Source organism: Anabrus simplex, chromosome X (genome assembly GCF_040414725.1).
Source record: "Anabrus simplex isolate iqAnaSimp1 chromosome X, ASM4041472v1, whole genome shotgun sequence".
Taxonomy (NCBI): domain Eukaryota; kingdom Metazoa; phylum Arthropoda; class Insecta; order Orthoptera; family Tettigoniidae; genus Anabrus; species Anabrus simplex.
The window spans coordinates 39,516,296-39,533,516 of record NC_090279.1 but is presented as its reverse complement, the minus strand read 5'-3'; the positions used below and the strand labels follow the sequence as shown (position 1 = coordinate 39,533,516).

At 39.5% G+C, this 17,221-nt stretch overlaps 1 protein-coding gene across 5 annotated transcripts in view; it reads left to right on the top strand.

The window, feature by feature from the left end:
* The window catches only part of LOC137503386 (ankyrin-3-like), a 45,527-nt gene extending 34,670 nt beyond the window's left edge, over positions 1-10,857 (top strand). For 4 of the 5 annotated variants that reach the window (XM_068230986.1, XM_068230985.1, XM_068230984.1 and 1 more), the window contains one exon: positions 8,728-10,857. In XM_068230986.1, the coding sequence (XP_068087087.1) occupies positions 8,728-10,656 (1,929 nt within the window). In that variant the 3' untranslated portion in view covers positions 10,657-10,857. The remainder of the gene's footprint in view (positions 1-8,727) is intronic. The other variant, XM_068230987.1, reaches the window with a different exon arrangement.
* The last annotated feature ends 6,364 nt before the right edge of the window (positions 10,858-17,221 follow it).

The window sequence follows — 17,221 nt, the reverse complement described above, 5'->3', positions numbered from 1 at the left end:
TCTTGGAGGGTTTTGACATTGCTTCCTACCAGGCGAGTTGGCTATGCAGTTACGGTGCGCAGCTGTGAGCTTGCATCCTTGAGATAGTGGGTTCGAACCCCACTGTTGGCAGTGCTGAAGATGGTTTTCCGTGGTTTCCCATTTTCACACTATGCAAATGCTGTACCTTAATTAAGGCCACGGATGCTTCCTTCCAATTCCTGGTCCTTTCCCATCCCATCATCACCATAAGACCTATCTGTGTTGGTGTGACGTAAAACAAATTGTAAAAAAAAAAATCTTCCTTGAAAGGGGGTTAAAAGAAAATTTATGTCTTTACTAATGTAATGTTAAATAATAAAAGAACATGTTAAAGGATACTAAGAAGTCATGTAACAAAAATTGCAGAAAATATTTACAAAAAAACAGATGTAACAAATTCCTTAGTAGATCGTTTGGAACACAACCTGCAGCAAGGAAAAGAGAAATATGTATTTATGACTTCAATTTTAACTTGAATGGACAGAGGCCTAATATGATTTTGAGTTTTGAGAAAAATAGACTATCAGAACCGTGAGAATAAACATATTAACCCTCACTTTCTGAAGTACAGTAGTTTGCTTCCTCTTGCCCAGAAGTCTCTCGCTAAGAAGTTTTCTCCCAGTTTGGTTGAGACTGTTGAGATCTTCATCGACGTTGAAGGGAAGTACCGACACAATATCACATCCCTCTGCTGCTGCCCCTGGTTCTGCTGGATCCTCTTCTTCCTCTTGAGTACTTGTCTTTTTTTTTTTTTTTTTTTGCATTGTCACCAAAGTTTCCAGCATCCATCCGTGGTGCTAAGGTTAGGATATCATCATCACAAGTAATAAATTCTTCAAATGTTGTGGCACTCGAGTCCTTTGATACAACCCCCAATCTTCCCCAATGCCATCAGTAGTGTCTCCTTCATTAAAATCTTCTGAAATTGCACCAAAACCTGCATGGCCAAAGCAGTTTTGTATAGTGTTCGTTGTGACTAGTTGCCATGCTGCTAGAAACATATGCGTGGCTTGGAGTAATTTCCTCATTTCTTTCCGAACTTCACTTTCACAGAATGAATAATGCCAAGGTCCAAAGGCTGCAGGTGACTGGTGCAGTTAGGAGGATAGAAAACCACTTTGATATTCTGAAGGAAAGATGTATGTATTTGAAGGATGAGCTGGACATCTGTCTGTCACCATATCTATTTTCCTTCCTGCCAATCCCAACTTAGCATCCAAGCTTCGTAAAAAATTTAGAAGTGTCCAATGTCGTCCACACATTTTTGTTAAAATCATACTTACATCGGACTGTACGGGTGTTCTTGAAACATTGTGGATTCTTCGATTTTCCAATTATTAGTGGTGGTAGTTTTTCACTCCCGTCACTGTTAACACAACAGTGCTGTCAGTCTTCGTTTACATTTTTGCCTCCATGTGTTCAATCTTATATACAAATTAAGGAATGTCTATCAAAGATCTTATAGATCTTTCATCAATAAATATTTTAAATCGAGAGTTCTTATTCACAACAGCGATCATTTAAGATTTTATGAATACACTCTTAGTTCCCACGAACTTTATCATTAAGAGTTTAATGAACAATTCAACAAGTTTTATTGATTATATGACTTGCAAATTTAACAAAGTTTGCCAATATTTTTTTTAAATGTCCTATCATGCAACAAATTTTTAATGTGTCTTTCCAATTTATTAATGTAATTTTTGTATTCTGTTATATTAATGTACTTGATTATAGCTGATGATGTCCCTCAGGGGAAGAAACATGTACTAAGTGTAATAAATTATAAATGTATTGAATAGGCGGACCACTTAAAAATAATATTTATCACTAGTTAATTTATTGTCCTTACGAAAATCGTCATTAAAAGCTGGCACGTTAAAACAAGGTTCTACTGTATCTTTTATAACTAATAACCTCCATGGTGGAAGTCTGCAATACATTGTTTTATGATCGAGCATTACCCTGGCTGAATATTGATTTCATTAATACTGCATGCAAATAAAAGCTTCAGAATTTGTGAAATCTATTGTTATCTGAGCACAAAAATTAGGTGAACAGATTTTTAATGCTGTGTAGAATCTCGACATGTGGATTTGTGAAAAGAAGCACATGTTGGTGAAGGAACTGCATGCTTTATTTAATTAGCAACAACAAAACCATCGCCACTGCATTTAGCCATTCGCCACAATTTGCAACAGAACAGATGAACTATCACAATCACAATGTAAATTTCTTGCGGAAGAATCTGCATACCCGAGCAGTAGTTGTCTAATACTGTTTTGCACCTCCTGTAGCTTCAATTGCAGCTGCACGCCTGCGTAGTATGCTGCATATCAAACGTTGGATGCCTGCCTGTGGAATGGAATCCCATTCCTCAACCAGTGGTTCGTGTATTGTTTGTAGAGCATTTTCGCACTGCCGAATCGGTCTCTGCAATATATCCCATAAGTGCTCCAGTGGATTTAGTTCGGGGTTCCTTTCAGGGTACTCCATCACACAGATGTACAATCACTGGAGATGATATCTGGTGCCTCATGCAGTATGGGTTGTCGCATTGTCACGCATCAGCAAGAAATCAGGCTCTACACCAAGAGCAGCAGGAGCAATATGGTCGTTCACGATGCCCCTGACGTACACTGTAGCATTCAGATGGCCAGGTACCACCGCAAGATCCATACGGTTATCAATCATGATCCATCCTCACACCATGACCGAAGCCCCACCATGTCTGTCTACTTCCTGCACAAGACCTTCAACGAATCACTGTCCTCGTCGTCTCCACACGCGTCGACGGCCATCCAGTCCATATAAGGTAAACCTGGACTCGTCAGTAAACATTACCTGACGCCAGTGTCTCAGTTGCCAGTGACGATGTTCTGTGGTGTTCCCGAGTGAGGGGGGGTTACACGCGCAGGTTTTCTAGAGCGTATTTTATACTCTCGTAATTGATTGCGTACAGTCTGAACACACAGCTGAACGTCAGAGGCTCTTGTAAGGTCACTTCGCAGTTCCCTGGCACTGCTGGAGGGCTGGCGTAGTGCTGATAACCATAGGAATCTGTCTTGTTGAGCAGTACTTTCCCATTTGCGACCTTGTCCACGGCATCTAACGTACCCTCCTGTCTCCGCATAACGATGCTAGAACCTGTGCACAACTGATGGAGGCACTCTGAGGTCGTTCTTGACGTAGGGCAACAGCTCGGGACACGTCCACTTCGCTTAGATGCCTCGTGTTGACTGTCTCATACTCGAATAATGCGTATTAATGTCAAATAGTGTGGCGAGATTGGTTTGTGTACTCCGGACTACTTTGTATTGAGACCCGACTGGACTGGAAGCATGTTTACGTTCAATAGGGTAACCTTTATGCAGTTAAATCGCCATGACTGCTTTACTGTGGTGTGTAGCAATTCGTATAAACCTGTACATATTTCATGGTCCATGACATGAACTTTTACAGCATGTCAAACATTTGTTCCCCTAAGTTTTGTGCCAAGTATATTTCTTAATTGTTAAGAAATTCGAACTCTAAATGGACCTTTTTGCTTGCCGTCAGCATACCTGCCAAGTATTCCAGATTTTCTGTAAAATGTACAGATTTTGAGTGTGTTTTACCATTGTATGGATGAACAATGTTATTTTACGGATTTGAAATATCCGCACTTGGTTTTGCTCTTTGCGGTCACATCAGATTTGACTTTTGATACTAGCTGGTAATATGAGATGCAGTGTTTGGAATTCGACTGGTAAATGTATCGATAATCACATTATCCATTACCATGGTGCTTTTGTCTCCTCTTCGACCTCAACTCCTAATTCATTCACTGAGATGTTCCCAAACAAGTAGCAGGCTGTTATTTTTAAGAAAAGAAATCCGTGAAAAGTAGCAGGCTGTGAATTTATTTATAACAACTTTAGTAACTGCATCGTGCTTCGTAGCAGCTGTGAAAGGCTTTGTTTGTGTGTGGGTGTAACATTGGTGGTAGTTCTGAAACTCCTGGAATTGTGTGACGAATTTGTAAGCGATTTAGTATCTTTAGTGGTGTTCGTAATTAGTTCAACTAAGAATAGATATTATCAGTCTTTTAGGGAGGCATATTCTGCTTAATTCCCTTGTTTTATACGATCACTGAAAGATGTAACGTTGTGTAAGTATTTAATTTCATGGGTGATCATAACATATATTTGACTTGTATTAGTATTGTTTATAATCTCCCTCTTTGCCATCCTTTTTCATTGTGTTTCAAGACTTTGCTACGCATGCACGTGTTGTTAAAAATTTTCCGCTTTACAATCTTCCAGATTTTTCTTTTTGAAAGTTGGCAGGTAGGCCTAATCAGAAAAGTCTGATTTTCTGATCCCCTGTAGGTAGAATCCGGAGACGAAAAATACACTCGCAATATCCCCTGCCTCTTGTAAGAAACAACTAAAAGAAGCGACTAAGGGATGATGGTTTTAAAACCATGACATGTGAAGAGTACCATTATGTATGGAACACCATACACCGTATTCCATTCACATAGCATGTCGTAAATTTTAAGTCCCCATTCTCATTGCATTAAATCTATATAAAAAATATCGCATACCGAATTTTCACCATTACCGGTTAGTACGATCACATTTTTCCTCGACCTAAACATGTTACTGTATTGTCATCCCTTCTGAAAGAAATATGATTTCCAACTCAGGTAAGAGCCATCGCCACAGTTGCGTGATTACAGGAAAAGACCTTCCTGAACTTCCAAGGATAAGTTGCGCTTATGGGGGGTAAGCTGCTAGCTTCAGGAATGTTCAGTTTTGCATACTGGTTAGCTGTGGGATTGCTGAATAGCAGAATGAGCCTGTTTGAGCTTGTATTTCGCATTCCATTCAGAACGTAGAAATGTATTTTGTGTTGAGTGGTACAGTGAAGTGTTGGGTTGAAGGAATTCTACAGTACCATATGAATGGAGAGTTGCTGTAGTAGCCCCTGTGTATAAAGGAAAGGGTGATAGGCATAAAGCTGAAAATTACAGGCCAGTAAGTTTGACTTGTGTTGCATGTAAGTTTTGGGAAGGCATTCTTTCTGATTACATTAGATATGTTTGCAAAATTAACAACTGGTTCGATAGAAGGCAGTTCGGTTCTAAGAAAGGTTATTCCACTGAAGCTGAACTTGTAGGATTCCAGCATGATATATCAGATATCTTGGATTGAGGTGGTCAAATGGACTGTATCGCTATTGACCTGTCTAAAGCATTTGATAGGGTGGATCATGGGAGACTACCAGCAAAAATGAGTGCAATTGGACTAGACAAAAGAGTGACTGAATGGGTTGCTATATTTCTAGAAAATAGATCTCAGAGAATTAGAGTAGGCAAAGCTTTATTTGACCCTGTAATAATTAAGAGCGGTATTCTTCAAGGCTAGGGTTACCAAACGTCCATATTTATCAGGATGTGCCCTTGTTTTTAGTGTCTGTCCTGGCGTCCGTATTTATTTCTTAATTATTTGCTGATTGTCCGTATTTTTGTCTAATAATGTTAGAATGAACTTTTTCCAACTGGAAACCCATTTTCGTAAATTTAGACTCGCTTATTCCATAACATTTGACTTCAGCTGCAGCTGGTATTAGGTGAATAGAAACAGGTGCGAAATATGCGGAGATGAAAACAGGATGAACTTCAATTATATTTTGAAGGAAAAGATGTTAAATATAAGCCAAAAGGCAAAATTTTAATTCCATATACTGAAGTTTGAAATTAGTTACAATACAGGCGTTTATTATAATGGCATTTTACTGCATAAGTAATCTCTTCTCTGGTGTCAAGAGCATTCGTAAGGCTAAACTGTGTATGGCACATTTGTTCCCATGAGGTCTCCATTGTATCCTGGTGTATTTTCCTTCCTTGCCAAGTTTCATTGTTTTCATTACCTCTTCATTGACAATACTAGTGTTGGGTTAGGAATTGGTATCATATACATCATGGCTTATATTGAGTAAGATGTATCTCTATGCAACTTTTCTACTTGACCTTCTTCTCCCGTCCATTCTGACCTAAAATTCTCAGCTCTGTCCTCATCATCCTTCTCCTTTCCCATTCTCCAGCTCCTGGCATTATGTCAGTATGTTCGAGCAGCCTCCTTAAGCCTTTCATAAAAGTTAAAGTAATTATAGTGTTGCCCTGCTTTTACATTCCAGTATTTTACGTTTTACCATCCATTAAAACATTTTCTGTGGTCCTCTCAGTTTCCGTGCACTCAAAATGTATTAAAATCCTGAAATTTATGTTTGCGACATTTTATGCTTTTCAAAGGCATTTCCTGTGTACTCCATTCAGTATTTTATGCTTCCTGCTATTTACACCACGTCAGGCTGCTCAAGATGTAGAAAAATCGAAGTATAATGGGGTCACAACTAACCTATAATCCTTGAAATAACTGCTGCATGTTGACCAAAACCAGACAGCACACATTACAACATATGGAGAATACTAGCCTACTGCGAGTGTCAGGGAAAACTATGGAAACTGACGGACATCTGTGATGAATGGGTTGCCTATTTAACAAATTTACTCAAAAAGCAGGACAATTCTGAAAAGTGGGTTGCCTAGCCCACAAATTATTTTCCAATATATTATTCACATGTATGTGTATTTCTGGGGAGGGGGCTATCTGAAATTAGCAAGGACATAAAACAGACACCATAATCAGGATACCAGCATACATCATGTGGATGAAGGATAGATGCCATTTTGATATGTGCACGTAAAGTAGCAAATATTCTTGGTGTTGGAAATTTCAGTGCATCCAATAGAGAATGAAACACAGTTAGTGATGAATCTGTGGAAGAGGAAATCAGTGGAAGATTGCAGGAGCTGACCTACGGACCCAGGAACATTTTTAACCTTTGGCATTCAAAGGAGATAAATGCTGTGATGGAAAACACTGTAAATTGAGGCTCACAGTGATGCTGATTGCTCTGAGAATCTCCACGCCTTTGTGATGGAGAAATGTAAAAAGGCTCCTTGCTTCAAGGATGTGTGATGTAGGTATTATACATCCCTTTAAGTCATTCTATAGGGAAAAGCTGGTGCAGCACATTTTATTCCTTATGGTTGCTGGAAAGATTCCATCATCACTTAAAGTTCCAATGTTGTCTGCGCTCTACTTCATTGCTAAGTCTTGGAAAACTGTGAAGCTAACTATGATCTCAAATTGTTTCTTCAAAGCAGGATACTTCAAGAACCATCCCAACTCTTTCCTACCAGTGAAAGGAGAATAAATGCACAGTGAATTGGTGCCTAAAAATGCTGAGACAAGTTTAGCAGTTGACATTTTATTGTAAATATATCATCTGTAGAGGGGTTTGAAAAGAATTTTCATAACTTTTAGGAGCTTGAAAACCAAATAGAGGACATTAGAAATAAGAAGTATAAAAAGAAATCGGCTCTGGTTTATTTCGGTAGGAATCAGTGATTGTGTAATTCTCCATCTGAAATGTGTTACAAATGTAATTAGGTACAGGTAAGACTGAAGATGCTACCTTATCTGTTTATAGCCTATTCGCTGTTCACCCTGTTTTTGCTGGGAACCTATTGGAATTTTTGTGATAGTATAGGCAAAGGGAAAATAAAAGATGGAATTCAAGGGTACTGTCAGAACATACAGCTCAGGAAGCTCCAATATATTGCCACAATTTACATTACTAAGCACGTTTTAGTATGTGGCAGCACATGGTGAGTCTTCTGTTATTAGTGTTGGTTCCATTTCATAAATTTATGTCTTAATATAAATAATTCATGTGTGTGAGGGAAGAGGTTGTTTCACATCTCCACCTAAATCACAGGGCCTATTTCAGCAAAACCTGGTACTCATTTTACCATCTGTGAAATAACGCTATGGGGGGTAAGACACCATTAAAAATCTTAGGGTCAGTAGGGGAGAGGGTAGCATGTAAAAGTAATTGATAATAGTGTAGAATACATAGTGAAGTCCAGTCCCAGCACCCAACAACTTGGGGTGAAAAGAAAAATGTCCAAACTGACTGAGATTAGTGTTGAATGCAGTTTCTATAGTTCCTTTGTTGATTATTCACAGTTCCAGCATTTGTTGGAATTGTTTACATATCTATGGTACAGCATGTCAATACATGCCATTATCACTTAATGCGATTATTAATTCAAGCGTATCAAGTATTTCCTAGAAAAACCGACCTGTCAGAAGTTTAATAAACCTGAAACAGAATAGTATAACACTTAAACATATAACAATAACTTTAAAAACAATTATTAAAATATCAATCGCTGTCACAAACAAATCTACAGAAATTCTCATCATACACAATTAACAGGTAGTAAAAATCTTAAAAGTAAACATGCAGCAGGCAACATTGAGAAATGCGGGTAGTTTAATATGAAACGTAGGCACTGTATAATTCAAAATGACAGACTACAAATAACTTACATGTTTAATTCATCAATTTAGCATACAATGCTTTTTCTTTCTTTCTTGCTTTGTTCACCCCCTGGCTACAGTGCCACTCAGCTGATCTAGTTCATGTCCAGAAAATTATAATATGGTTGCAATATGTACGGCACATCGTAAGAGAATCAATATCTCTTCAGGTAATTCTTATGGTGGCCAGTGTCAGTAGAATTCATTCCATGTAACCCGTCTCTTAGGAGGACTATCTGTTAATTTATGGTCTTATTGTGTGTTCCAGACTCGTTGCAAACTATGTGCAGTACTCTATGGATCACTAGTGGAAGATGTGGAGATGAGGGAGGTGCAGCTGAGAGAAAACACCAGAGTGGTGGAAGAATTGGAGAGGAGACTTACAGAGACAGAGAACAGCCTGAGGTTGTGGGAAGAAGTGCTGAAAAAGAGGGAGATGGTGATAGAACAAAGGGAGGAAGCATTTGAGAAGAAAGTAAAGGAGGTGGAGAAAGCATGTAATGAGACAACAGAAGAGATGGAAAAAGCATGTAAGAAGAGAGAAGAAGAGGTGGAAAGAGCATGTAAGAAGAGAGAAGAGGTGGAGAATGCATGTGAGGAGAGAGAAGAGGAAGTGGTGAGAGCATGTAAGGACAGAGAGAAGATTGTTGAGCAGCAAGAGTTGGAGTACGAGATGAGAGAGAAACCGAGAGAGAGGGAGTGGCGGGACAGACGAGAAGGTCCACGGTGGCAGGAACTGCTCACCCAGTGTGAACCAGGTCACGAAATCCTTCAGCAAATTCTAAATTGGGCGGCTGATCAGGGGTACATCAATGTGGTGAATTTCCTTCTTGCAAGAAATCCCTGTGTGGACTGGAAGCGCACTGCTTTGAACCATGCTGCAGAGAGGGGGCAGCTGCTTGTCGTGAGGTTTCTGATAGAAGAGGAGAAAAATCAGGGTCAAGAGGACTGTCTCTCCTTTGGAAGATGTGACATTGACGTGAACATTGGCGCCCACAGTCAAGGAGTGCCTGCATTGCTCCTGGCAGCAAAAGAGGGCCATATGGAGGTGGTGAGGTACCTGGTGGAGGAGGGAGGTATTACTGGGGAGATGCTGGATACTGCTCTTGTACAAGCTGCTCAGTGGGGTCACCTCGATATAGTGAGTTACCTAACCACATTAGGCCCCTCTAGTCTCAATGTTAAGGCTAATGGTGGTTACACTCCACTACATCTGGCTGCACAGTTTGGTTTCATCAATATAGTGAAGTACGTCACCACATTAGACCCCACTAGTCTCAACGTTAAGACTAGTGGTGGTTACACTCCACTACATCTGGCTGCACAGTTTGGTCACCTCGATATAGTGAAGTACATCACCACACTAGGCCCCACTAGTCTCATTGTTAAGACTAGTGATGGTTACACTCCACTACACCTGGCTGTATGTGAAGGTCACCTGGACGTAATAAAGTACCTCGTCACACTAGACCCCACTAGTCTCAATGTTGAGGCTAGTGATGGTTTCACTCTACTACTCCTGGCTGCACGGTGTGGTCACCTTGAAGTCATCAAGTACCTCACCACACTAGACCCCACTAGTCTCAATGTAAAGACTAGTGGTGGTGATACTCCACTACTCCTGGCTGCACGGTGTGGTCACCTTGAAGTCATCAAGTACCTCACCACACTAGACCCCACTAGTCTCAATGTAAAGACTGGTGGTGGTTATACTCCACTGCTCCTGGCTGCATGTGAAGGTCATCTTGAAGTAATTAAGTACCTCACCACACTACACCCCACTAATCTCAATGTTAAAACTAGTGGTGGTTACACTCCACTACTCTTGGCTGCACATAAAGGTCACCTTGAAGTAATGAAGTACCTCACCATACTAGACCCCAATTGTCTCAGTGTAAAGACTAGTTATGGTTACACTCCACTACATGTGGCTGCATGTGAAGGTCACCTGGAAGTAATCAAATACCTCATCTTACTAGACCCCACTAGTCTCAGTGTTAAGACTAGTGATGGTTACACTCCATTACACCTGGCTGTACGTGAAGGTCACCTGGAAGTAATAAAGTGCCTCACCTTACTGGACCCCACTAGTCTCAGTGTTGAGACTAGTGGTGGTTTTACTCCTCTGACCCTCGCTAAATTTTATGGTCACCAGAATGTGGTATACCTTCTAGAGCAGTGCTCACTGAATAAGTAAGTTCCTTGGAACATACAATAATAGCAATCTTGAGTGGCCCCCCTCTATCTGCAATACAGTCGCTACCTGTGCCTTGGAGGTGAGGAGGAATCCTTCCTCCTATCTGGAGGATCAGTGCTACTACAGTGAGGGGTCCTGCCGGTAACAAAAAACTCGTATGTTGTGTCGTGACCTGGAAGTGAATAGTTGTATGTGGTAAAGTTTGTAACCCTGTAAATAAATTGTAAGATAATATAGCTGTTAAATGTGAGTTTGTGTTGGCACCAGTGCCATCTTCCTTTTGATTATATTAGCAGCTCACTGCCTCCTTTGTTCCTGAGTAGTGTCGACCACATTACGCTTTCTAATTGGGAGTTGAGTGGAGTAACTGGTGTCTGTAGTAACTTAGTATCATCTAATTAAGTGAAGGCAGTGTGGGTAGTCAGCACCATAGATCATCCAGGTAAGTGGCATTGAGAAACATTTCCGTTGAAGGCGCTGGTAATGAAATAGGTGGCATGATCACATGCAGGTATGTGGCCTTAAGATGAGGCACAGATGAGAAACTTGAAATTTTGTACGTAAGTTGTCTTATCACACAGAAGACAATTGAACAATTCAGTCTCCTTTTTTGTAATTTTCATGTTTTGCCTCCTCACCACCTCATTCACACTTTGAGTAGTTCCTGCATTGATCCCTCCAGAAGTATTTGTATTATTGTTTAAACAGGGGTGAAAGTGAAGGTGGAAGCAAGTGGTGGTGTTAAAAAAGAATGAGACAAACATAATCGACTTGTCCCAGTGCGTGAAATGCGATTTTACCATAGTATAAAATCAGACCTGAAATTAGAAACCATATTTTCAGATTAATCACATAAAATTTATCATGATAATAGTGAAAGATCTCAGTTATCTTATGATAATAAAAATATCTTTTGTAGCGAGTATTCGGTTTGAAAAGCTGTAGTTTCAGTACACTCATGTCATTGCCCTGAAGTGGTGCAGCTCATTTCTGGCACACCCCCAATGAAGCTGGATGTACCTTCTTTACTACATACCTGGAATCGAACCGGGCTAACTGTTATGCTATCTTAGTTTCATTGAAATGGTAGAATTGGTTTAAACACCACTCGGGATGAAACGAGTGAGCTGACAGCTGTCATACTGAGCTATGTACAGGAGGATATTGACCAATGTCATTACAGCCCTGTCACCAGAAATCAACTATTGTTCCTGTACAGAAATTAAGTGGGTCACTAGTTGCACTATGTGATTCAATCTAAACATTTTAACTCTCTTTCCAACAAATCATTTCCTCCAAGAAATGCCTCATTTGATTCCTTGATGCATTTAGGAATAACCGTGGTATTGGGAAAGGAGGGTGCCACTTTCAGTCAGTCGCCACTGATCTGCATTTAAGGCAGGTTCACTATTAGATGTTTACGCAGTATTTTCTTAAATCCTCTAAACGAATACTTGCTCCAGTTTGCCTCTTGAATTCCAAATTAATCTTCATATTGTGTGCAAGATCAGATCAAATCATAACTTCCTGATTGTTTTCCATACAGGCGTCCCTTTACATGATGACGTCTCTTGTGCACGTTGATATTCCACTTGAATGTTAATATCTTGATCAAGGCCCAGGAACCTCCAGTTCTATGTGCAGTCAGAACCAAGGCCGTTTTTACACGTGGGACTATGTATGTATATTCACCCTTTGTTTTACGTTGCACCAACACGGGCAGGTCATACGGTGACAATGAGGTAGGGAAGGAAGTGACACTGGCCTTAGTTTGCCTGGTGTGGAAATTGTAAACCGCGGAAATTAATATTCAGGTTTGCTGAGGTGGAGTTTGATCCCATTTCTAAAGACAGCTCGGTCAGTGGAAACATTTTAGTTATGATGTAAGTAAGCAGTGATGGGAAGAGTGCAAAATAAAAGTATTTGGCCTCAATTACAGTTACCTGAGGAGAATTAATAATTACTTTCTCTATCAGTAAAATTGCAATTACTTCAGAGAACGCAAGTCTTCAGGAAATCTCTGACTTCTTCTCACATGGGAATGGAATGGTACCACAGTTTGCAAGGGGACTCAAATTTGTGCTTTTTATCTTAGAGACATTAGGAGGCCATCATTGCTACATGAAAGTAAACAGACATTCATAATGATAGCTCCCAGGCAAGATTAGAATATCACTTTCGATTTTACGTTATTTTCAGGATAACTTATTCAAATACAGGAGTGGAAATGCCTTAACCTGTTCACCGCCACATGTTTCGAAGTGTACGATCTCCTCCGCCTTCCCTCTGATTAGTGTTAAAAGAGGATGGTTGCCCAATTGTACTTCTTCTTAGAACAATAATCACCACCACCGTATCGACAATGTAGTACACTATTATCTAAATCTCAGCAAGCTGCAAGTAAATGAACAAGTGCTGGGGCTCCAGAGTTACTAAGCTCTTGATGCGATGAATATTGATTACTGCAATGCAACGATTATAATTTTATTTTCAGAATTAAATTACGAGTAAAAATTACTAAGAAAGTAATCGAAGTAATTCAATTATTTGCCAACTCTGTAAGTAAGATATTTGTGCTCACGACACAAGCTCATTACTCCGTGCTAATGGTACATCCTGGTTGTTACAGAGCACTTCATAGGCAACTAATGCCTGTTCTATGTATTTCCATTCGACAAAATTGTTCCAGAAATGTATACCCATACATGGTCACAGGTTTGTATGTGTGCACCTGCGAGTCCAACAATTCAGTCGAACATTCATTGACGTCATGTCGCCGTAACAAAACATAATATATTTGCTCTTGCAGGTCTTTTCTCCCTCTGTGCATTAATACTGAACGCCTTTGCCCACCAGAAAGGGTGAATGAAAACTCTTCTCAGTTAAAATGACCACAGATTTTTTGACTTTTGACGTGTTTGACATTTCTGTGTGTATTTCCTCTTTATTCTTTTAAATAGGTATGTTGATTATTGAAAACATTGTATTCATTTTGGCCACAAAAATATTGAAATCTGACCAACTGCGGATGTTAATACAGTGGAGCTCTCTAACCTTCATCTTGGTCTCCTCCCAGCATCCTTAGTCCCTTAGTTTCCCTTCAAAGACAACTGAAGGAATCATTTTTAATTTAAAAATGCATCGTTAATTAAGTTCAAATTTCGAACAGTAGTCATTTTCCTCTCACAAACTTGATTCAGTATATCTCTTCCCTCCTGACTTGATTTACTCTTCCCGCCTCCAGTATGCTTTTTTGACACCTTATTGCAAAGGCTTCTCCTGCTCTTCTGTACGAGATACTGTGTTGCGAGCACCGCTTCGTCCTTCCGTGGGAAATTACGGGGTGAGCGCATCGAACGAGATTCGATCCGTGACCTCCCAGTCAGAAATCCCTAATACTCATGAGTAATTTAAGTGTAATATATAAAAGGAAGATACAGCAAGAAACAGTGGAAGTGAATGAGTAAGTGTAATAGAATATCAGTGCAGTGAATAAGTGCAGAATTGCAATTATGATTAAAAGCATTTCTTAAAGCTAGTCTCAACTTGGAACATTTCAGTGAGCTGAGAATGAGGCAAACTTGTGCAATCAGAATATTGGTCAGAGAAACAAGTAAACAGACTACAAGGTCATAGAAGCTTTTAGAGGGTGGACCAGGAAAAGCAAACCTGTTGTTGGTCACGTAGCAAGGTGCCCTGTAAAAATAAGAACGCACGCTGTGGTGCAATAATTCTTTCTAGAAAGAGTCTCTGGAAGGTCACCAGTCACATGTACATCCATGAGACGGGTGGGACCACACTTGAAGTAACCAATAGGAAACTAACAGATCAGTGATGTGAGGTAACATAGTAGTAGGGGATGACTTGTTCCAGAAGCTCAGAGAAATGATAAAGGGGAGTGACAAAGGAGCCTCTTGGTCATTTGGTCATTCGGGCATTCTGCAACATTCTGGTCATTCTGTTGGTAGTAATCCTGGTATCATTCAGGCAGTTATTCTATAACATTGGAAAGGAACGTTCTCTTGGGAAGGGACAGACACTAGATTACTTGGCAGAGAAGAGACACTGTAGAATAAAGTCAGTGAAGATAGCAGTATATGAAGTTAGTCAGATTAGGCAGTAGTTGAGCCTGCCATCAGTTAGTGAAGACAGCACTATAAGAAGTTATTCAAATTAGGCCGCAATTAAGACTGTCAAGCAGTAGAACTGGTTAGCAGTGTTCCACAGGGTTAAGTACAGAGACAGTGCGTAGAGAACTCACTGAGTGTTCGAAGGAGACTGTAGCTTCAGTTAGCATTCACCTTAGAGTTCTGTGCTCGAGTCCTGAAACCGTTAGGGAAGATTCAGAGGAACATCACAACGAGGATTCAAGAGAGAAGCAAGAAGAAAGAAGCTTCAAAACCTGAGAGAAGTATCAACTAGTTAAGAAACTCTAAAGACTGAAGGGAATTTATAAATGTTGTAAAGTGAATCATAGAAGTGTGTGTATTTTCCAAGGAAGTCAGAGACTGATAAACTGGTTATTTAAAAGTAATTTTGAGAAGAGAATAATTACAAGTGTGATGTAATATTATTGGAAGGGTATATTTGACAGTTTGTTTAAATAAATTAGACTAAGCCCGCTGTCACATAGAGCATCGAACGATCAAGAGCGACCAACTGGCATCGAGTACTAACGACTAAATTCATTTACCTTGTCACACTGCTCATCGATCGAGAGGGATCGACTGCACGGAAACAGCTGATACTCTCGCCCAGTACCGTACAGGCTACAGACGTATTCATATTCACGAGAGAAAAAGAATGTGTTGTGAAAGCGATAATTCAGATGGAAATATGATTCTAACCTATGAATATATTAGGAGAAAGGAAAGAACCAGACGCTCGCAGTGGACAAGATAAGGAGCCATGGAGAATTCCACCAAAGTGTGCCTTCGTTGTGGAATGATGAAGAAAAATTCAGGAACTAGTACCGAATGCCCATCAATAATTACAGTATAAGGAATTAGAGGAAAAAATGAAGTCAGTAATAAACATCAGGCAAACAAATTACAGGAAAATATAAGTTCTGAGGAAAGGCTGACACTATCGTTAAATTCAATATTCACAACGATTTTTTTAGGTTTAAAGCCAGAAGTGATGTTCACCTCCAAAACAACTACTGTATGTCCGTGGCAAAATATATCAAATAAAAGATTAGTGGCAGGTACATTTCTTTGCATTCTACAGGATTCTAATAAAGTATTGACAAAAAGGACTGAACTGTTATGTACATCAATTTGAATTCATAATTTGAAGGTGCTACAATCAACAGTGGAAATATATTTATTTAGGCCTACAGGTTTCTGGACATTGGTGACTCATACAGATTTAGGATTGCTCACAAAACGTCAGTGGATTTGTTCCTATTATATGTGATCCCATTCATAAAGCACTACAGCCAGAATCCTTGACAGAGTGAAAATTCCAACAAAAGCCTCACAACAGTGGTTCATTGTACTTAAAATATAAGACTAATACCATTTATGCTATTTGTTTTAATGATGCTGGATCTTGGAGCATAATTACTGTCTTTTCCAATGATTTAGATGGAGGCTAACAGCTTTGTTTTTTTTCATACCACTTGGTGAGATCCCACCTACCAAAATAATAGACATATCAAGAAATGCTTCCAGTCAAAATTTACATTACCTAATGTAGAAATAGTGTGTCAAGTTTCATTACAATCCTGTAAATAATTTTGAAAGAAAAATGCACATATGCTCTGAATATTGTGAAAATGAGAAAAGCAATGGAGTTCCTTACACTGTTTCTCTCCCTCATGATCCTCTGCAAATCTCTTGTTGCCTCTCCTCTGCTTTGTTATTGTGCCACGTTCAGAATAGTCATATTGCTTTCATGACAAGCATGTTGCTGAATTTCTGTAGGCCCTACTGTGTTTTGTGCAAAGAATCTAGGTCCACATCCAAACTTTGCAAGAATGACAATCGTGTCTTGATTTATATCATTGAAGACTACAGCAGCTTCAAAAGCAGCTAATTTTACCAAATGGCTGCAAAGAAAGGTTGTCTATGGACATCTCTTCCAAAGTAAATTCTCTTTAGGGTTCTGTATATTCATATATGTGTACATTTCTTGAGGAGTTCAGGTGAGGCTAGTGCTCTGTACACTAGCTTAAAAACTATAGGAAAAGCATCTGGAATATTGTTCTAATAAGTAAGTTGGCAGTGTAATAGACTGATACTTGTCACAACTACATGTAAATTACACACGAGGTCTTGTATATTACCCTCATCACTAAGCATAAAGTACTGTCTCCCCAAACTTTGCACTGGAAAGCTGATCAAATTGCTCACTTGGCAATAATAAACCAATTAATATAAATCCTGCACTTCCATCCAAGTTGCTGGTAAACTCCTTGGTACAGAGTAACAACTTTGTCTGCAAAGGTCTGGTAGGACTCTCTTTCTTACCTCAATGTTGATTTTGCCTTTATCTGTATTGTTCATATGTAACTTTTTTACTGATATGAACAGTACCAAGCCTATCTATCCGTCCTGAAATA